The sequence below is a fragment of the Myxine glutinosa genome, chromosome 12, assembly GCF_964187855.1.
Source record: "Myxine glutinosa chromosome 12, kmMyxGlut1.1, whole genome shotgun sequence".
Classification (NCBI taxonomy): domain Eukaryota; kingdom Metazoa; phylum Chordata; class Myxini; order Myxiniformes; family Myxinidae; genus Myxine; species Myxine glutinosa.
This window is the reverse complement of record NC_136272.1, coordinates 51,677,244-51,700,325: the sequence shown is the minus strand read 5'-3', so window position 1 is coordinate 51,700,325 and position 23,082 is coordinate 51,677,244. Positions and strand designations below refer to the sequence as shown.

Below are 23,082 nucleotides of genomic sequence, written 5' to 3'. Positions count from 1 at the left end.
ATCTCGTCTCCTGCACACAACATATGTTCACTCTTCTTCTGACCAATACTTCCACCACTTCGCCTGATCTCCCTGTCATTGTCCCGACATTCCATGTCCCAAACCTCAGAAACCGATCTCCACGTCGGGCATCAGGCGTTTCGTCATCATAAATGGAGTGATTTCCACCTTTGCTTCGATCGGGTTCCCCACCTTGAGTTTTGACGAGAGGGAGTGGGGTCCCCCTTGGGGTATTTCGGGCTGTACCCTGCCCATATGTAGTTGTAATTGTCATGGTTCTCTTTTTGAGGCAATGTTTTAATGGCCGGATGCCCTTCCTGACGCCAACCCTTTTAGTCGCCTCTTACGACACGCAGGGATATGGTGTACCTATTCTAAACCGGGGTACACACTGGGTGGCTGAGAGAGTAGAGGGAGCAAAATGTGTGCACTGTATATCCTGGACTTGGTAGGAAGGGTCATGGGGCTGAGAGAGTCGAGGGAGCAAAATGTGATAAGATGCAGTAAAGAAGGAGAAGCCACCAACCTGTCTGCGATTTGACAGCAATAGGCCTTATAGTTCAGCCTCATTACAGAAGATTCCAATGATGGTGGCGGTGGTTTACGTACAGCCTAGGGCTGCTTGGCTGCATAATTTCCTGGGGGTGCGGCTGTGCCGCTGATGCAATGCCCCTTACCAGCTAGCTGGTATTCATTTTGCCAACCTCAGAAGAATGACAGGCTCGGTCAACCCACCTAGAGTTGATTCTACTCCAACTCAAGGCCCCAAGATCTCAAGCCAGCCACCTTAACCATTAAGCCAACACCAGGCTTCCAACAATGTTGAGACCTTTAGATGCAACAAAATCCTGGAGAGAGATGTGATGCTGGAGCCCCAACCCATAGGGGAAGGCAGTACTACATTGAGCTACCTTGAATCTTGTGGACTGAGCACTGATTTTCCAAGGAGGAAATTGGATCTATGGAGGACGCCTCATCTGTGGCTAGCTTTTGTCGGCTAAAGTAGACTTTTGTGAAGTTATTCCCAAGGAATAATCAATCAATCAGATGCTGTGGATGATTAGCAATCATGGCCCTCGCTAGAGGAGAGGATATTGCATTTGGGTTTGTTTGTATCTATCTGTTTGTTTGTCCACCCAAAAAGTATTGGTTCACGAGTTATCAAACAGTGACCACTATATTCGTCATGGGTGTGTGTGTGTGTGTGTGTGTGTGTGTGTGTGTGTGTGTGTGTGTGTGTGTGTGTGTGTGTGTGTGTGTGTGTGTGTGTGTGTGTGTGTGTGTGTGTGTGTGTGTGTGTGTGTGTGTGTGTGTGTGTGTGTGTGTGTGTGTGTGTGTGTGTGTGTGTGTGTGTGTGTGTGTGTGTCTGTCTGTCTGTCCGCAGCATAACTTCCCGATGATATCATCTGATCTTGATGAAACTTGGGTGGGAGGTTGATATCATGATCTAGTTGTGTCCTGCCTAGAGTGGGCGTATTGCGCCCATTGTGGGCGGAGCCACGCCCGAAAAAGATGTCTTTTTAGGGGGTAATCAATTTCAAGCTACATCTTCTCCGAGGGGGTTGGTGGAATCTGACAGGGGTTTCCGTGTTTGGTTAGGTCAATGTCATGTGTCTAGCCCCACGGAGCTCGATTTTTCATTTTCGCCCCAAGGTCAAGGTCAGAAGGTCACGAAATTTAGAAAAGTCGATTTTTGATGGTTTTATTACATTGTTCGCTTCCTGATAGGGTGAAATGTCATACATGATCTTATATTATCACATACATCATGAAATACAAGTTTTCCAACAAATTTCAGAATCTTTGACCTTTGAAGGTCACAAAGGTCAAATTTTCAAAGTTGTCGGAATCGAACCGAATTTTCAGTATTGTGTAGCTAATTAACATCATGACTGATTATACATTATTTTCTATCTCATTTCAAGGGCAGTAACCTTCGTTTTGACATTTCCAGGCCAGCACCACACAATTACGTACAGCTGGCTCTTGAATGCCTGCGCACGCAGGACATTGGTGCCCTTTGTAAATAGGCATGTACACCGCATGTCGGGGGCCAACACCTGCCACGTGGGCCCCCTACCCCCCAGTCCGGGCCTGTTTCGGTTACAGTCCGTCCTTTGTCATTAAATACCGCTCGCTCGTGGACCATCGTCGTCTCCTGACTTGTGTGTATTAATTGTATTAGACCCTTAATAACACTAAGACCCTTTATGACCACTAAGACCCTTTCAAACCTTTACAACCATGAGATCCATACCACGAAGACCTTAAGGCCATGAAGACCCACCCTTTAAAACTATTAGGATGCCTAAGATCCCTACAACACACATAAAACACTTTAGAGCCTTAAGACCCTTTGAGACCATTCAGACGCTTTATCAGCCTAAGACCATTTCAGACCCCGAAAACCACATCAGACTCAAGATTATTTAAGACCCATTAGAACCATAACACCCTTTAAGACCCTTAATAACTCTAAAAGCTGCTAAGACCCAAAATACCCTGAAGACCCTTAAAGGCCATGAAGACCCCAAGGACCCAAAATATCAGGAAGACCCAAAACGACCCGAAGACCTAAAAATACCATGAAGACCTTGAGGACTCGAAGGACAAAACCACACACGTCCTGGTGAGGGTCTGCAATCTCTGATTGCTCTTTCTTGTTACCTCGGCCACCAAAGGTGGATGGAGGTTATGTTTTCACCCGTCTGTCCGTTTGTGAACAAAATATCTCAAAGTTGTGGACGGATTCAGACGAAATTTGGCAGAGAGGTGGCGTCTGTGACGACGAAATGATTAGATTTTGGTGAAGATCCGGATTCGAAGATACGTCCTTGTCACACACACAACCTCCACCAAGTTTCGTCCTAAATCCGTCCATAACCTTTCGAGCTATCTTGTTCACAGACAAACAGCGGTAAAAACATAACCTCCATGTACCTTCGGTGGCGGAAGTAATGAAAGTATCCGAAAAATCAAAACTATGGAAAATCAATTGATGACATTTATTCCAACAACTGTATCATAATCTTTGCTCCAAAATCAATGGAGTCGTGGCATTTTAGAAACTTGACAATTGATACTCATATGACGCGTCAAAGTCGACCTGATTTATTCATCATCTCGAGCACACCCAGACCTCAACATTTGATCGTCTCGCGGAGGAATGGATCAGCACGAAGGGGCGGGCACTAAAGCGTCACGTGGTTAAATTCCGACAATGAGCATCTTTGCTGTGACGTCGCTGGTGTCGGTGCTGGGTGGGTGCTGGTCGATCCTCGGCTATTTTAATCTTCCCAATTGTTGCTCTCAATGGCGTTTCAGCCGCTGCACGGGTATGTAGGAAACTGTATTCCGTGAACGTGAATTTGAACGTGAACGTGTTATTAAAGCGGGAAAGGCGGGGGTTTGAATGGAACGTGCATGGGTGTGGAGCGAGGTTGGGTTTGGGTGGTTAATGATAATGCAATGGTGTTTACATACCATCACATGTCCTCAAATGACCCCTTTCCTCCTAATGACCCCTTTCCTCCGAATAACCGCATTCCCCCTAAATTCCCTAATGACCCCATTCCCCCTAATGACCCCATTCCCCCTAATGACCCCATTCCCCCTAATGACCCCATTCCCCCTAATGACCCCATTCCCCCTAATGACCCCATTCCCCCTAATGACCCCATTCCCCCTAATGACCCCATTCCCCCTAATGACCCCATTCCCCCTAATCGCCCCATTCCCCCTAATCGCCCCATTCCCCCTAATGGCCCCATTCCCCCTAATGGCCGCATTCCCCCTAATGGCCGCATTCCCCCTAATGGCCGCATTCCCCCTAATGGCCGCATTCCCCCTAATGGCCCCATTCCCCCTAATGACCCTATTCTCCATAATGACCCCATGACCCCATTACCCCGAATGACCGCATTCCCCCAAATGCCCCCTCTCCTCCAAACCACCCACCCCCGCCCCATCCAAACGACTCAATTCCCCCAAATGTCCGCATTCCTCCAATTCACCCCATTCCCCCAACCGACCCCATTCTTCCTAATGCCCGCATTCCCCCAAATGACCCCATTCCACCAAATGCCTCCTCTTCTTAAAATTACCCCATTTCCCCCAACCTCCCCGCCCCCCATCCAAACGACCCCATTCTCCCAAACGACCCCATTCCCCCAAATGTCCGCATTCCCTCAATTGACTGCATTCCTCCAAATGTCCGCATTCCTCCAACCGACCCCAGTCCCCCAACTGACCCCAGTCCCCCAACTGACCCCAGTCCCCCAACTGACCCCAGTCCCCCAACTGACCCCAGTCCCCCAACTGACCCCAGTCCCCCAACTGACCCCAGTCCCCCAACTGACCCCAGTCCCCCAACTGACCCCAGTCCCCCAACAGACCCCAGTCCCCCAACAGACCCCAGTCCCCCAACAGACCCCAGTCCCCCAACAGACCCCAGTCCCCCAACAGACCCCAGTCCCCCAACAGACCCCAGTCCCCCAACAGACCCCAGTCCCCCAACAGACCCCAGTCCCCCAACAGACCCCAGTCCCCCAACAGACCCCAGTCCCCCAACAGACCCCAGTCCCCCAACAGACCCCAGTCCCCCAACAGACCCCATTCCCCCTAATGGCCGCATTCCCCCTAATGGCCGCATTCCCCCTAATGGCCGCATTCCCCCTAATGGCCCCATTCCCCCTAATGACCCCATTCCCCCTAATGACCCCATTCTCCCTAATGACCCCATTACCCCGAATGACCGCATTCCCCCAAATGCCCCCTCTCCTCCAAACCACCCACCCCCGCCCCATCCAAACGACTCAATTCCCCCAAATGTCCGCATTCCTCCAATTCACCCCATTCCCCCAACCGACCCCATTCCTCTTAATGCCCGCATTCCCCCAAATGACCCCATTCCACCAAATGCCTCCTCTTCTTAAAATTACCCCATTTCCCCCAACCTCCCCGCCCCCCATCCAAACGACCCCATTCTCCCAAACGACCCCATTCCCCCAAATGTCCGCATTCCCTCAATTGACTGCATTCCTCCAAATGTCCGCATTCCTCCAACCGACCCCAGTCCCCCAACCGACCCCAGTCCCCCAACTGACCCCAGTCCCCCAACTGACCCCAGTCCCCCAACTGACCCCAGTCCCCCCAACAGACCCCAGTCCCCCAACAGACCCCAGTCCCCCAACAGACCCCAGTCCCCCAACAGACCCCAGTCCCCCAACAGACCCCAGTCCCCCAACAGACCCCAGTTCCCCAACCGACCCCAGTCCCCAAACCGGCCCCAGTCCCCCAACCGGCCCCATTCCCCCAAATGACCCCAACTTCCAAATTACCTCATCCACCAAATCGACCCCATTTTCAAGCACTCCTTTTTCCAGGTTATTGTGGTCCTCCCCTCTCCTTCACCCATTTTATTTTGTTCGTTGTCGGTTGCTTTGTTCCCTTTCTATTTCATCCCCACCTTTCCCTTCCCCTTCTTCACGTGCTTCATTCAGCTATTGTGCAGCTTGTTCACCCCCACGTGTCCATCTCCCCTTCCCTTGATCCCACTTCTACCCTGGTGTTGGTTTTTCCCCCTTTCCTTTCCATTTTGCTCCCTTCCCTTCTGCTCTCGTTCTTCCACGAGCCTCGATCACGGACAGAAGACAACAATATTGTTTCATATTCCTTACACAACATGAGCACGTGACAATGACGCCCCTCCCACAAAGTGGAATGTTGATTCATTCATGGATGTCGAGGAGATCAGGACCTGATGGAGATGTTTAAGCTAATGAAAGGTACAGAACGAACGAGTGCAGAATGGAGAGTGATAGGACTAGGGGGGCCACAGCTGCAAAGTTATGACATCATTGAGGCATATAGTTAAAGATAGTAGATTGGCAAATGATTGGCAGATATGTACTTTTATAACAGAAATAAATGTACAGTGCAGGAGATGTAATGGGTTAATAATAATGAAAATACAAAATATGGATTATATAAAGCGAGGGGCAGTCTTGGATGCTCTCCCTGTTTGGGAAGCTCTCCTTGGCTGGTGGATGGTTTTAAACTGGAATTAGATCCTGACCTAGAAGCACTGGGGATAGAGGGGTACACGAATATTGGCAAGATAGCCCAGGCTTGATACGGGCCGAATGGCAGCCTGTGTTGAAATTCCTTCTGAAACTTGCTCCTTTGTCCACATGCAGTGTTTTGTTTATGGGAATGTAGCTTTACGCCTGCTGTTTGTACATTTTGATCAGTGGTTGCCAGATTTATACTTTTGTAGAATTTACAAGAAAATTAGAGTGGACGAGACAATGGACTAGTGCATATATGGTATCGGTGTAGGGAATGTGAAATGGGGTTCAGATCGAATGGAGTACAGAACGTCATAAAGTTTCTCCTTGGCTTCAACATAATGTTAAACTTTTGTACACCGCTCCTTTCCTATGCCAACTCCAGGGCCCGCATGACGTCATCGCCGGGCACCGAAGGGGGCCCGGCGATGATGCGCGCTGAAAGGGAGTACGTACTCAGTTTTCACTCCAGTTTCTTGTTTGTTTGTTTGTCCGGGCGATATCTCAGCCATCCTTTGAGCTAGGAAGCTGAAATTTGGGCAGAATAGTGAGCACGTGCTTTGGTAAAAACTGTATTTTTGTTTTTTTGATTAATCAATTAATTACTTAATTATTATCGATTAATGAAGTTCATATTTATTTCCTTTCTCATCTCGGCAATATCTCGGGCACCTTTTGAGTTAGGAAGCTGATATTTGGACACGATAATGACCACATGATTTGGTTGTAAAGGGTATTTTTGATTAATTGATTCATCAATTAATTGATTAATTATTTAATTATACAATTAATGACTTAATTGGGGTTTTTTTGGTTTTTTAGTTACAGATTACAATGAAAGGGTGGTGGTTTAGATATTTTATTAGCCAATTGATTAATAGTTTAATTATTTTATGATTAATATTGTTGCGGATCTCTGACGTCGGCCTCCCCCTTATCAAGAGGGGGTTAATCCCCTTGTCCTTTTACTGGCCGACGTGATCCTGGGGGGCTATAACGTCCTTCCCGGGCAGCGTTAAATAGGGTTGTTGGTCGAATTTAGTCCTATTACCTAAGTACTAACGCTGACCGGAAACGAGGAAATAACTCCCGCCCGAACCACGGCGTTAGTGTGACATGCCGAGCGAAGCGAGCCGCGATTCGGGCCGTTAGCAGGTACTAAACCCGATTCTAAGCGGTTCCTAATCGTGCCATGCTTACCCAATGGAGAAATGACTAGGACGATCGAATTAGGAAGAAACCAGGAAGAACAAGGAATTTATTAACACTTTGTACACTAATAAGAAGAGGAGAATGTACAAAGAAGAGGAAGAATCAGATACACAAGGCAGCCTTAATATCAGTCTTAACTTATTCCCTGGACACGGGCCCGTTCACTCTCAGACTCACTCTCAGAGTCACTCACACGGGGTTTGAAGATGGTCGGGTTGAGGGTCCAAGGGTCCACAGCTCGTTCGGTCCCCGACTCGTACTGTGCGGAAGGTTAGGATATGGCAGGCAGCTCTCCGCAGGGCGTAAACGCGATACGGACAATTGTATAGCGGGGGATAGGTAAGCTGGCGATCAGACGGCGTACGTAATATGTGTCCCGGCGCCTTTACACACCTCCCGGTATTACTATGATCGATCCAAGCATCCATTCCCCAATGTCCTTCTGCACGCTGCAGTCCTCGGCAATGCCTGCCGCGCGCTCGCCCTTTGTAAAGCTGGTTGCCACAGCGCGTCTCTCCCTCTCGTAACTACTTCACAATGATCACAGTTGCATCCGTTCTCACAACTCAGGTACAATGTTCAACGAGCGCTTCTCCCCTCATAACTCTATACTCAAACCAGGCGCCTCTCCCATCATAACTGAGGTGGGGGCCTCACGCAAGGGGTTATATTACCACACCCAGCGAACCCTCTCGAATGTCCAGCCACACCCTGTCGGGCGATGTCACCTCAGCCCTGATTGGCTCGGTGAGGGCTTACCCGGCTCCGCCTTGATGCCTGCTTGACGTGGCCGCACCTCCACCCTTGCGCTCCGCCCCCTTTTCGGGCCTTACCTCGTGGCCTTTGGGCTGGTTTGAGCGGAAGCCCAACGAGGTCGCGACGGCTGCTGGCAACCTAAAGGGCGAGGGCGATGTAAAGACTGGCTAGCGCCTAATGGCGTCGATGGAAGGGAGGCTGCAAAAATGAACGAACGGGGCCTACTCTTATTTGTTCTACACAACGCAGATGCAACTATTGGGAATGGCCTTATCCTAACCACATACTAAGAAATAACTACCGTCCTAAGGTGACCTACGTGTTGCATGTGGCCTATCTATGGGGTGCAACCTTTAACCTTTAATGATGTTACCTGTGTGGGTTCTCAAAACCGCAACAATATTTACTTATTTTCATTATTAATCATTTATTTATTTCCTTTCTCATCTGGGCAATATCTCAGGCACCATTTGAGCTAGGAAGCTGATATTTGGACACGACAGTGACCAAGTGATGTGGCTATAAAGGATATTTTTGATTAATCAATTAATTATTTATTGATTAATCGATTAATTATTTAAAATTTTTGATTAATGAATTATTTAATTAATTTTCAAAAAGTTAAAGCTTCAGATGAAACACTGGTGGTTGAGGTATGCTGTATACACAATTAGCCAATTGATTAAGAAATTATTTTACGATTATTATTTATTGATTTTAATTATGCAATTAATCAATCAATTATTGTACACCTCTCCCTTCCAATACCGTCTCTATGTGCTGCATTTGCATGGTGGTATCGCCAGGCGCTGAAGGTGCATCCTCCGCTGAAGGAGAATGTTATTTATTTATTTGGCATGGGGGCGGTGTACGAGGTGGGAGGTATCTGTACTTGTATCTGTACTTGTTCTCTCTTCTTCTCTCTTCTTTTCTTTTCTTTTTATTACGATTTTAATCTTCCTACAGATCAGATGGAACTCCTGCCTATGGTGCTACAGTTTATAACGCCTCCCCAGGTAACATTTGATTTCTGAAATCAATTTGAGCCGATAACTGGTTTTATTTATTGATTTATTTTGTGTTGTGGCGGAGAAGTGCGATGTGATGAAATCGGAGCATTTCAATATTTTGACTCGTTTATTGTGCAATGAGTCGTGTCCTCCAGCAAGGCCTTTTGATAAAGTGGTCAGAAGAATTGGAGTGGAGAGTGGGGTAGGTGTGGTCAGGGGATGGGCAAGATACCTCATCAGAATCTACTTCCAAGAAGGAACTTGAGGATACTGAAACAAAATATTGCACGGGTTATTCATTTTTGTTCCCCGTCGCACCGCGGACCGAAAGGGGGACTTTGGTTTTCCCGTGCGTGCGTGTGTGCGTGAATGCGTTGAACCTTGTGAGCGGAATATCTTGAAAAATAAATGAACTACTAACTTCTAATCCGGTGTGTGGGTGTATCTAGACATAAGGAAGAACGCTATTGAAAATTTGGTCGCCACGTCAAAATCCAAGATGGCCGCCACCATATATGTCAACCTTGTGAGCGGAATATCTTGAAAAATATACGAACTACTAACTTCTAATCTGGTGTGTGGGTGTGTCTCCAACCCACTCGCAAATATTATCGACTCTTCCATGTTTCCTGCGTCTTCCACTTTGTCAACTCACATCACTTCACCGACGGGGGACCTAGGCGTAATGCTTGTTTTCATTATGTTTTGTATGAAATGGAGGTTGATCGAAGAGCATAGGGCCAAAACTGATATATAGCACGATATTTCAAAATGTTGTGGACGGATTCGGACGAAGCTTGGTCGACATGTTGAGTGTGTCACAAGGATGAATTGATTTGTTTTTGGTGAGGATCCAGATCCGGCCCATCAGTGGGCTAGAAATCATAAAATGTTCGGTCTTGCGGAGGTATGCGCTCTATAGAGTGCCGCCATTCTAGTTCCCTCTGTGATAGGCATACTTAATTGTTCGCCATTGGCCTTTCTGGACTCCTGCACTTATTTAGAGGAACATGGTGCTACACGGGTGTGACGCCTGCACTACTTCTTGTAAAATGGCGCCACAAGGGTAGGGGGGTGGGGGTGGGTGACTTTTTGGTGGAGTACCCTCATTACGAAGGCTTTGACAGCCACACTGCCACACTGACACAGCAGCAGCGAAGAGGTTTGAACTGAGTGTTAGCTGCTGTCCACGGCCCTGCTCTTTCTACAAGCGACTCTGTCTCTCTGTCTCTCTGTCTTTCTGTCTCTCTGTCTTGTCTCTCTGTCTCTCTGTCTCTCTGTCTCTCTGTCTCTCTATGTGTATATGTGTGTGTATATATATGTATATATATATATGTATATATATATATGTATTGTTACAGACGTGGCTTGGATGTTATTTACCGAGCGGTTTTATGGTATGACCACGTCTGCACAAGTTACCCGATTGTGCCCGAACGTTGACTAGTCGCGCTATGCTAGACCAATGAAGGAAAAAGAAGACACACGGCTGGAATTAATACGACACGACACCAGGGATACGGTTCTCAAAGGTTGTTATTACAATAATGCGGAAGGTTTAGATTACAGGGACAAGAGGGAAACATAGGAAGGTGGGCACTTAAACACACTTATATTAACCCCAACGGACGACAGATAAACGGGACAAGGCTCACTCACACGGGGTTTGATGGCAAAGAAAGCGGGTAGCGATCGCTCCAGGTGCACCTGGGCTCAGGGCAGGATCACGTACGGTCCAGTTTAAGAGATGCGGTGGAGGTATTGCAGCGCTCGAGGGGTGGCGACTTCTCTCTCCAGGCTGGGGGCGCATCTGACGTCACATCCGGCGCGGGGCCGCGTATATCCGGCGGGGAGTGACACGCCCTCGGCTCGTTAGCTCCGCCTCGTGGAATCGGCACGTTGCTTCTCATTGGGTGCGTGGGGGGGTTACTGGCTCCGCCCCTGACGAGGAGCTGACAGCCAGCCCCTTCGGGGTAACGCCGTGGAGCGTATGGTCATGGCGGGTAACCGAGCCGGTGTGAGGACGCACACTCCCCGCCCCTCTGTTGTTGTAGTCGTAGTTGTAGTTGTAATTGTTGTTGTAGTTGTTGTTATTGTTGTTGTTTGGGGAAGAAGATGGGAGGAGGTATGGGAAAGGTCCTAAACTCACTACTGATGCCATATAATCACATTCTGGTGCAACGAAGAGTCATAATTAATGGAAACGAGGCCTTACCTGACATAGATTAAGAATAACTAGGAAGATGTCCGAAAGTTGGCTACGTGTGGTGCGGTGGACCTGGGCACGACATTTAATGGGGGAATAAGGGGAAGGTCGGCTCTACTGATTGTTATTTACATGCAATGGGACTAGGGAATGGGGGATTGGGGAAAGTTGGGGAGTATTGGAGAAAATAGGGGAATATTTACAAGCGGATATGGAGGCCAAATTCCATATTCGCAACATTGCACCCTTCTCTACCCTCGGGGCGTCCCGACCCGATAAATTTTTACCTACTTTAGTGTGGCACGCAATGTAGTTCCCTCTACTATTAACTCTACCCTGAGTGCGACAGTTTTACAGATATTCACAAATGAGTAAATATGTCCCCCTGCGACGTTGCACCCTTCTCCTCACAGAAACACACCCACAGGATAACCGAATCCGGAAAGAATTCTCAAACTAAACATACAGCCGGTAGGGAGCATTATTTACAAGACTACGCTGCTATTTACACTACGATCCAGGACCTGTTTTTGGAGGAACACATGCAGATGTTATGCATAGAGAGAGCGCGCTTGCCAACATCGATACACCAACCCACGAGTGCTCTGTGGCCGACGGCCTTTAATAACGTGCAGAGCACCCTTTCCCAGCATCAAAAGCACCACCCCACCACCAATCGGTGCAGTCACCATTGTTCAATGATTAAAAATAAATGCGACAACCCCTAACCCTGCAGGTGTCTCTTGCTCTTCGTGTGGCCTTCAGTGGTGTTAATTAACAGTGGTTCACCTTTATGGCATAGGTGCCACGTTGACCCATAGGTCCATCCCCTGGTGGTGCTTGGCCGCAAACGAACTGCGGTCCATTGTGGGTGGCCACAAACATTGCGGTCCATATGGTGTATCGATCCCGGCAGCAAACAGCGAAAGTGCAGGCCCACAACTGCGCAGCCAGCACCTCTCTCTCCTCTCTCTCTACCCCAAAGCCAGATCCTCGGAGGTGGGAGACAAAAGAAGCAGACAAGTGAGTAAGGTGGTAAGGGCACAAAAGTGCACGCAATGTAAGGTGATGCACACTGGGGGCACATGGGAACCAGGTGAGACAGGTACGTTCCTATCGTACGCCCCCCCCCCCACCAGGTAACCTACATGGCCCCTCCCTTACCCCTTACTGCATCCACAAAACACAACACTACCCATAAACATCTACTTTACAAATCGACAAACATCCCTACTGTCTTCCCCGTTCCTCCCATAAACCAAATTCGTCTTCTCTCCCTCCTAACCAATCAAATTTGCCATTTTCAACTCTCATCAAAATTTGCCATCTCCAACTGCACATCAAAATTTGCCATCACCAATTCATCATCAGTCCCTCCTAAGGAGGGAGAGATGGAATCACCCCAATGTCTCATCCACGTCGTGATGCGTCTCACAAATCCACAGCAATCTCATTTCCTGCACACAGAACAAAGAAAACACAGGTGTGGAGTCATCATCATCACCACAGGTAAGTGGCTGCGTATGGTGCGACAGGTTCATCAATCCTAACTATCTCCTAAATGACTTTAACAACTTTACACTACCCGGGGGCTTTCTCCGGCCAAACCATTGGCCCTCTTACACTATGGGTTCTAAAAACCAATTCCCATTGGCCAAACTGTGGTGCTCTTCAATTTGGGGTCTCACTCCCCCGATTCATCTCCCGGTGCCCTCGCACAATTTCTGGGCTGTGGCGTGTACCTCTCCCAGTGGGTCTACCCACCTGCACACCTCCACCACTGCAGTTGCCTCCGAGCTTACCTGCTCCTTACCCTAACCTAACTACCTGGGGAAGGCCCTCTGGCACTCTCCCCACTCGGTGCCCTCTCTGGCACTGGGCTACCCGGGTCCGTCCTCCGGATCCTCGGGCCCCATCCACAACTCTACCGGCTCCCAGAGCCCACCTGCGGCCTCACCTGGCCGACATCCTCACAGTGGTGGAGTGCCCAACCAACTACACACACTAACAGGCTACACGCCCAGCCATTTCCACAACACTAATGCACCCATTCACAACACCATTCTGCAACCGCACCACAAATGCCAATATCCAACCACAATTTACCTGTACCCTCTACCTAACACTTACACTACCCGCCCCGGGTACTCGTGAAAGGGGTCTACTCTTCCCCCATCCACACCTTCGCACCATGCACACCACTCCGTACCACTCACTCCAACTCTCTCCACACACCTGTACTTGCACACCTGTGCTCTCACACCTGGTGCCACCGGCACCCTTCTCTCCCCAAGCGCATTCGCGCTGATCCACACACTCATTACTCATACACTGCTCCACACACCTGTCCAGTTGCACACCTGTGCAATCACATCTGTTCAATTCTCACACACACAGCATCATCTCGGCTAACTACTCCCTTCTGAAACTTGCGCTTCCCAGTCGTCCCTTTAAACTATTGCGCTCCCACGTCATTATCATCCACACTAATCTACCTGCGTCCCCACTACAGGTATCAGTCACTAACTAACCTTAACGTTACCTAAGGTCATCTTCTCTAGATCCCTACACACAATATCCTAACCCACCCGGGCTAGTTTTCACTGCCATACACCCCATAAGCTATTGCTCCTTTGCCCCCCCATGGGAAGGATGGTGGATTTGCCATCCCACCACATCGGGGGTCTCTCACTACCAATTTTGCACATCAAATTTCAATAAATCAAAAATTTGCCAATCACTGCCCATCATCTGCCAATCACTACTGCCAATCCCTTGCCAATCATCAAATTTTGTTTTTCTCCAATTTTGGGTCCAAAACACTAACCTCATCACTATCACCATCACCCGTCTACTTATTAGGTCCTCTCGGTGCGCCAATCCCTGTCCAAAGCCCGGCTTCGTAAAGCCAAGCAATGGATGCTGGTTGTTTTGTGCCGGCGGCTGGATGCGTCCGGCACTCGGTGCAGGGACGGGGGCTTACCCGGGCCGAGATCCCACGCATCACCTCGGCGTGGAGCCATCCAATGTCCCGATCTCGACCTGCCGGCACGTCTCACCAAAAAGTGGTCGCCATGACGACCCTTTCTATCGGGCTGCCAGCTCCGCCTATTGGAGCACGGACGCGGCCGTTCAAAGCGAGGCCCAGCGTGGGTCGCGCACGGCGGTCCTTTCGAACCCGCCGTGGCTCGGATCCCCGCTGGTTCTCGCGGCACGCGAAGCCCGGCACGCACCGAGGGCCCGCTTCGGCTAAAAGTCGACCTAACCTTTAACCTGTGTAACGTCGATGCTTCACCTGGATTCTTACACCCCGAAGCCCGTTCCTTGCTCACACATCCAGCCGTGCCCATGCTCCTCGTACCTTTCCTTACACACCCAGGTACCCTCATTCCACTCACAGCCTTGGTCACACACCTGACCACCGAACACTTTGGCACACATTCGTCGCTCGCACACCTCACCAATACACCTCTTCGCGCCCCCTCCTCGGTCACCTCCTCTGTGACAATCACAGGTGTGCTCTCATTCGCACACCCAACCACGTGCCTCACCACCAACTCCAGCGTGCATTCCCACTCACGCTCTACCATTCCAGGTGTACATCCTTCCATCCCAGGTGTACATCCTCGCTCACCTGTCACAACCAGCTCACTCTCCTTGTCACTCTCACTACTCTCACCTCCACTCGTGACAACGCACTCACCCTTACTCTTGACAGCACACTCTTTCCCCATGCACCTGTCCGTCACACACCTTTCTCGCGCACACTCTCCCGTTACACCCTCTGTAACACTCACCACAGGTGGACACTCTTCCTTACTTCTGACAGCGCACTCTTTCCTTATGCACCTGTCCGTCACACACCTTTCTCGCGCACACTCTCCCGTTACACCCTCTGTAACACTCACCACAGGTGGACACTCTTCCTTACTTCTGACAGCGCACTCTTTCCTTATGCACCTGTCCGTCACACACCTTTCTCGCGCACACTCTTGCGCACACTCTCCCGTCACACCCTCTGTAACACTCACCACCCCGCGCTTCCACGTGCTCCCTCGCACACGCGCTACGACCGACTCACTCTCGCCAGCACACTCACTCCTTGGTACACACTTTTTCCTCACACACCCCAGAGTCGGACTTTCTTGCACACCTCCATTTTCGCACACCAGACCTGTCGCACACTTCACCCACGGCCTCTCACGAACACCCGGGTCCATCTCGACCCCCAAGCTCCTTAAATCCCCTGGCGCATCATACGCACGACCATATTGGTCACCACTTACACCGGGTCCTCTTCCTCTTCGCTTCTCCTCCATCACCTGCGAATCCCTCATCCGGTTAATGAGCACATCATCACGATCCAAACACAGACTTTGGACCAATTCTTTTATCTCCTCTTTTATCTCTTTCTTATCCCCTCTCCGTCGCTTCTTAATTTCGCTCATCCCTTCTTCCACTTCTTCTAATTTGTGCTTCACCTCTTTTATTCCCCGGTACGTCTCCTCAAGCTCGTCCTCCAAGGCTACCTTGACCGTTTCCATGTGCGTCCTCACCTGCCGGTCCTTCGTCTCCATTACCTCTACCACCTCGTCCAACCTCGTTGTCAGTCCCTCACGTACCATCTGACATTCCCTCTTCGTCGCTATCAAGTCGTCTTTTAGTTCTTTCTGTGTCACTTTTAACCCTCCTAATACCGCAGTGTTCCTTTGAACCTGCTCCGTTAGTTCTTTTTGTCCCTCCGTCAGCTGTTCCACCTCCTGCGTCAGGACCTCTATGCCCCCCTGTAACTTTACAGTCCCCTTTCTCACCTCCTTCTCCATGTGCTCCCTACAGTGCCTCACCTCCTCGCGCACTCCTCCGACCTCCTCACTCACTCCTCTTCTGATCTGCTCTCCCATCACTTGCATCTCCTGCCCAGATGCCACCCTCATCTGCTCCATTTCCTCCCTGTGAGCATCCAGTTTGGTTTCTACCCCCATTCTGACCCCCTCTATCTGCTGCCCCATTTGTTTAACTTCCCTTTCCGCTTGGTCCCTCATGTCCCTCAATTTGCCTTCCATACTGTTTTCTAACCCCTCTAACCCATTTTTCACTCCCTCTATCTGATTCTCCTGGGCAGCCATTCTATTTTCTACCCCCATTAACCCATTTTTCACTTCTTTTATCCCGTTGTCTAACCCCTCAAAATTATTGTCTAACTTCCCAAATTTCTTGTCTAACCCCTCACTGGTACCCCTCGCTTCGTCCCTCATTACCCCCATTTGGTTTTCCAATCGCTCACTATTCTTTTCCATAAGGGCCGTCATTTGTATAAAAAAAAGTTCCAATCTTCCCAGCGGCGCTACTTCGGTCGCGGGCACGGTGACCAGCGAGGCGCCATTTTGCGCGCCCGCTTCTTCGTGCGTGACGGCGCTATTTTGCGAACCTGCCGCCCTCACTGCTTCGCTCTCCTCCTGTCCCTCATTTTGGTCCTGGATCGACCCTGCTTCACTCTCCCCTACCGGACCCCAGCCGTCTTGACCCGCCATAGCGCGACTTTCAAAATTCGGGTTTTTATTTTTATTTTTTTGTAAAACACAATCAAATTTCGCTGTTATAATTTCGAGCGCGTAAACGCGCTCCGGGTCCAATCTCACTCCTCGACACCAATTGTTACAGACGTGGCTTGGATGTTATTTACCGAGCGGTTTTATGGTATGACCACGTCTGCACAAGTTACCCGATTGTGCCCGAACGTTGACTAGTCGCGCTATGCTAGACCAATGAAGGAAAAAGAAGACACACGGCTGGAATTAATACGACACGACACCAGGGATACGGTTCTCAAAGGTTGTTATTACAATAATGCGGAAGGTTTAGATTACAGGGACAAGAGGGAAACATAGGAAGGTGGGCACTTAAACACACTTGTATTAACCCCAACGGACGACAGATAAACGGGACAAGGCTCACTCACACGGGGTTTGATGGCAAAGAAAGCGGGTAGCGATCGCTCCAGGTGCACCTGGGCTCAGGGCAGGATCACGTACGGTCCAGTTTAAGAGATGCGGTGGAGGTATTGCAGCGCTCGAGGGGTGGCGACTTCTCTCTCCAGGCTGGGGGCGCATCTGACGTCACATCCGGCGCGGGGCCGCGTATATCCGGCGGGGAGTGACACGCCCTCGGCTCGTTAGCTCCGCCTCGTGGAATCGGCACGTTGCTTCTCATTGGGTGCGTGGGGGGGTTACTGGCTCCGCCCCTGACGAGGAGCTGACAGCCAGCCCCTTCGGGGTAACGCCGTGGAGCGTATGGTCATGGCGGGTAACCGAGCCGGTGTGAGGACGCACACTCCCCGCCCCTCTGTTGTTGTAGTCGTAGTTGTAGTTGTAATTGTTGTTGTAGTTGTTGTTATTGTTGTTGTTTGGGGAAGAAGATGGGAGGAGGTATGGGAAAGGTCCTAAACTCACTACTGATGCCATATAATCACATTCTGGTGCAACGAAGAGTCATAATTAATGGAAACGAGGCCTTACCTGACATAGATTAAGAATAACTAGGAAGATGTCCGAAAGTTGGCTACGTGTGGTGCGGTGGACCTGGGCACGACATTTAATGGGGGAATAAGGGGAAGGTCGGCTCTACTGATTGTTATTTACATGCAATGGGACTAGGGAATGGGGGATTGGGGAAAGTTGGGGAGTATTGGAGAAAATAGGGGAATATTTACAAGCGGATATGGAGGCCAAATTCCATATTCGCAACAGTATATATATATATATATATATATATATATATATATATATATATATATATATATATATATATATATATATATATATATATATATATATATATATATATATACTCAGAGGCAAAAGTTATTGTGACATGGAATTTTTTCATTGGTAATCTTGTGAATGAATTTTTGGATTTGAACCAGAGAAAGACTTTGTTAAAATGGTCGAAGAAACGCAACCAAGCAATTGTTGTTCGAATTGCACGAAATCTGCAAGAAGCATGACATATTCGAGAAAAATGGCCAGCAATGTTCACTTCAAATGGCCAGACAACCAGACGCTTATCATTTCCACTCAATGCAGTCTTAAGAAGTGCAGAAGTCAGAAAAACACCTCTATTCATCATTCTGGAACAAGTTCGACATGCCACGCCTCGGGGAAAATGACTGATGGAGAGCTATAGGTATGCTTCAGTCTGGTACCTCGCAGCGTGACGTTGCTCGTCGATTCAACGTCCATAGAAACACCATTTGGCACTTATGGCGACGTTTTCAGCAAAACAATCAAGTTATAGACCATCCCCGTAGTGGCCGCGCACCAGTAACGACCCCATGTCAAGACCGATGCATTCGAACCACGCACCTCCGACACAGGTTCCAGCCAGCAACCCTTACAGCCCGTACCATACCTGGCAACAGAGGTGTATCTGCGAGAACAGTCCGACGACGTCCACGCGTCTACGGCATCCGTGCAAGACGCCCAGCCCGACGGCCAATTCTAACGCCAGAACATCGGCGTCGACGTCTCCAGTGGAGCAGACCACACGTTGCTGGAGCTGTACAGCTGTATCTTAATCAGAACAATGTTAATGTGTTACCCTGGCCCGGAAGATCCCCTGATTTGTCACCCATTGAACATGTCTGGTATGAAATGGAGCGACGTTTACGACGTCATCCGAATCCTCCAACAACGCTGCAGGAACTCCGCCAAATCCTTCCTCGGATATGGAATGATCTTCCCCAGGACTTTCATCGACGTTTAGTGGCCTCAATGAGGCGAAGGTGTCAGGCCTGCATCAATGCACAAGGTGGACACACTCGCTACTGACCGTGTGAACTTGCTTGTGAACCCCCTCTTGTGTTGTGGCTCATTTGCATATGCCAGGTGTGCTGTTCTTATGAACTGTTGATCGTTACCATACCTTGAAACATTTGTCTTTCCATGTAATAACATTTCATTCGCGGCAGTAAAAGTTTAACACTGATTCTGTTTGTTGTTTGTGTGTCACAATAACTTTTGCCTTTGAGTATGTATATATGTATGTATATATGTATATATATATATATATATATATATATATATATTTGTTACGGATCTCGGGGGTCGGCGCTCCCCTTATCAAGGGGGCATTAATCCCCTTGTCTTTTTAGCTGGCCGTCCCGAGTCCTGCAAAGCTGTAACGTCCTTCCCGGCACGGCATTAGGTAGGGTTTGCTAGGCCTAGGGGTTCGCTGCTACCTAAGTAATAACGCCCGCCGGAAACGAGGGAATAACTCCCGCTCGAACCACGGATATGATGGATAATGCCGAGCGGTTAGCGACCCGCGATCCGAGCTATTAACCAAGAGACTAAACCCGATTCTAGCGGTTCCGAATCGTGCCACGTTTACACAATGAAAGGACGGATGCGATCGGATTAGGGAAAACCAAGAAAGAACAAGGTAATTTATTACCAATATACAGGAGGAAAGAGGAAACAAAAGGATGTACAGGAAGAAGAAGAAGAAGCAGGACACAGGGCAGTCTTATTACAGTCTTAACTTATGACCCCAGACAAACATACACACTCACACGGGGATTGTAGCTGGTAGATGGAAGGTCCAGGTGGATGGTCCAGGCGATGGGGTCCAGGCTCCGGTCCCGCGGGCGAAACCTGGCAGGCAGCTCCGCGCGTATTTGGAACGCGACCGGACCATACATTTGGCGGGGGGGGGGGGGGGGTTGTCCGTTGCAAAAGTGCGCTCCTGGATAAGTCCTGTGAAAGGGCTTTTCATTCGCGCTTATATTACGCGAGCCAAGATCACTCCGCGCCTCATAAAGCCATGCCCGCCGGTGATATTCCCTCAGCCCTGGTTGGCTGGTGGGGGCTTACCGGCCACGCCTTTGATGGCTGGTTGACGGGCCACACCTTGTGCTTGGCATCCCTGGTGACCTCAAGAAGATGTCTGGGGGTGACGAGAATGTGCAAATGACCCACAAGGAAGAGTGTACAAGTCGCATCGGTCGAGATGGAGATGGTCACCAATCACTGCGCAGAGCTCTGTTGTTGTGCATTAACCCTATGGATCCAGATACCCATGTAAAAGATTCTCTGCTTAACATCTGGAGCGGTCAGCTGGCTGAACCAAACGTAAATGTTGACAGGGCCTTGGACATCGGAGCTGAGCAGCTGATCCAGTTTGAAAGATTATGGCCAGATGGCTTTTACAACGCACTCTCAAAGGAAATTGTCAGCTTTGACACAAAGAAGAAGCGTCTCACAGTCGGGGAGCATGCTGTTATTGACCAAGAAGCAAGCTCGTGTTATTGGCCTTCTAGTGAGTCAGCGTGACCTCAACTTTCAACAAGTGCTTGCCACAGAGCTGACTGCTTATCCACCATCAATGTTCCATGCTGATGGTCAGATGCAGGTTGCTACCGGAAAGTCCACACTTAAGAAAAATATGCAGGTGGAACTATCTCAACACTTAACCAGAAGCTCAACAGCTATAGTGATGGATGTGTCAGCTGTTATTTGGACAGTTGACTGGCCAGCACATGGAACCGTTGACACGTTCATATCGGGCTTCAAGTTGTGGCTCTCCCTGTGGTTGTCTGAAGCTGATGTTTACCTGTGTTTTGACCGATATCATGACTACTCTACCAAAAGTAGCACTAGGTCTGCTAGAGCAACCGCTAGCCATGTCCATCATCTCATACTGACAACTCCACTGCCTGCTCGAGATGCAGTGCTCAAAAAATACACAAACAAGGTACAACTGAACACACTCATTTGCGAGCAGATCCTAAGTGACAAAGATTTCTTACAAAACGTGACACAAGACCACAAGTTGGTAGTTACAGGCGAAAAGTCAGTACCTACACAAGTGTCTCCAGGACACAAAAATCCTCGTCTGGATCCTGCCGCAACACATGAAGAGGCGGACATCTTCATTACTCAACAAGCCATCCACATTGTAAAAGAAGATCCAGAATCACGAGTTTGTGTGATGTGTGATGACACTGATGTATTTGCCTTACTGCTCTTCTTCTACTTGAGTGAGAAGCTTGAGTCTTCCATGACGATGCAGTCGCCAATCAAACATCGCTCTTGCATTGACATAAAGGCAACTGCTCATAAACATGCAGATATTGTGCCCTCAATCTTAGCACTCCATGCCCTAAATGGTTGCGACTCGGTTGCAGCGACCTATGGAGTGGGCAAGACAACAGCAATTACTTTGTCAAGAAAAGGCTACACACTGGATCAACTTGGCCAACCGACGGCAGATATGATCGAAGTGGTCAAGCAATCGACAGCTTTCATGGCTGCATGCTACGGTTGGAAAACACCATGTTCTTCCATGACAGAGTGCCATCAGCAACAGTGGGCAAAGATAACTGGGAAATCAACAAGTGCACCAAAACTGTGTAATTTGCCACCAACAACTGAAGCATTTGAGCAGAATGTTCGCAGAGCACATTATCAGGTCGCCCAATGGTACAGTGCCCTTAGTGGAGATCCACCTCCTCTTAATGCTGTAGAATATGGATGGGAAACAGATGACACAAATAAGTGCCTAATCCCACGAAACATGAAAGATGGAGTTCCCCTCCACTCCTGAACAAATCCTCAAGTTGATCAAATGTGGTTGTGTATCAGACCGACCATGTAAAGGTGGTAACTGTGGCTGCATGGGCAATCAAATGAAATCAGATGGTGAATTAAAGTTGTTGAGATAAAGCTGTGAGGGAGGCTGAATGGCCTTTATATTACAGGCCTTAATTGAATTTAAAATGCAATTTTGGCCAAAAACGCTAACTTTTGTCCAATTTTCTTCCCTTTCTTTGCAGCCGAGTCTTAAACCGTTTTAGAGAACCGTAGAGTTCCATAGAAGTTTAGAGTCTTAAACCGTATGAAAAATGAAATCAGATATCAACTTAGAGTTTAGATAAAGCTGTGAGAGAGTCAGACAGCACGAACCTTACAAAATAAGATGAAAAGATACCAGATACAGTGAGAAGATGCACCAGATGAAGATGCAGTGAGAAGATGCACCAGATGAAGATGAAAATGCAGTGAGAAGATGCACCAGATGAAGTGAGAAGATACCAGATGAAGATGCAGTGAGAAGATCCCAGTAGATACCTGGTTGCTGATGCAATTTGAGTCTTCTTCAAAAAGCTTACTTAGTAAGTTTATGATGCCTCATGTACATTAAAGTACAATATCTGTCAAAAGTATCTAAATTGATTCTTATTTCCCACATAACAATGCTGGAGAGGAGAGAGTGTACATTTGTCGAACAAAATAAGACACCAACCCATTCACGCACTTAGAACATTCAATTTAGAACACTGAACGGATCAAAACACAACAGGATAAAAGGAACAGTAGAGAGGGGTGAGGGATGGGGGTGAAGGGGGAGGAGGCAGACACCAACAGCAAGGTTGAAGGACAAAATAGCAGGATACTTTGACAAACAATGGGTGTGAGGAGGAACGGGGGCAGGAAAGGACACATGCGGTGGACAGGATAGATACAGAAGGTAACTCTCAGGAAGGAAAAACTGGAAATTTGGAAAGAGGAAGGCTTTGGAGTGGGGGAAGAGGAGGGGTTAACAAGGGTAGAAAAGATAATCGCTTCGTTCTTAATTCAATTAGTGGTGTCATCCATTGTACAAGTAAAACTGACTAACAAGGTTCCGTGTGTTGTATGGGAAGCTAGCTCCAAAGGAACTGCTGGCAACGAAGCAACAAAGACCAAAGAAGGGAACGAAGCAGTGCAATGACATGCACAATAATTGGATCAATTGTAAATCTTTGTAGTTTCACAGTGATACCATTTTGTTG

The 23,082-nt window shown here is 48.7% G+C and overlaps 1 protein-coding gene across 1 annotated transcript in view; it reads left to right on the top strand.

Moving 5' to 3' along the window:
* Window positions 1-3,212: 3,212 nt before the first annotated feature.
* SSUH2 (ssu-2 homolog) overlaps window positions 3,213-23,082 on the top strand; it is a 73,293-nt gene continuing 53,423 nt past the window's right edge. The window contains exons 1-2 of the mRNA XM_068132473.2: window positions 3,213-3,335; window positions 9,003-9,052. Coding sequence (XP_067988574.1) covers window positions 3,313-3,335; window positions 9,003-9,052 — 73 coding nt within the window. The 5' untranslated portion in view covers window positions 3,213-3,312. The remainder of the gene's footprint in view (window positions 3,336-9,002; window positions 9,053-23,082) is intronic.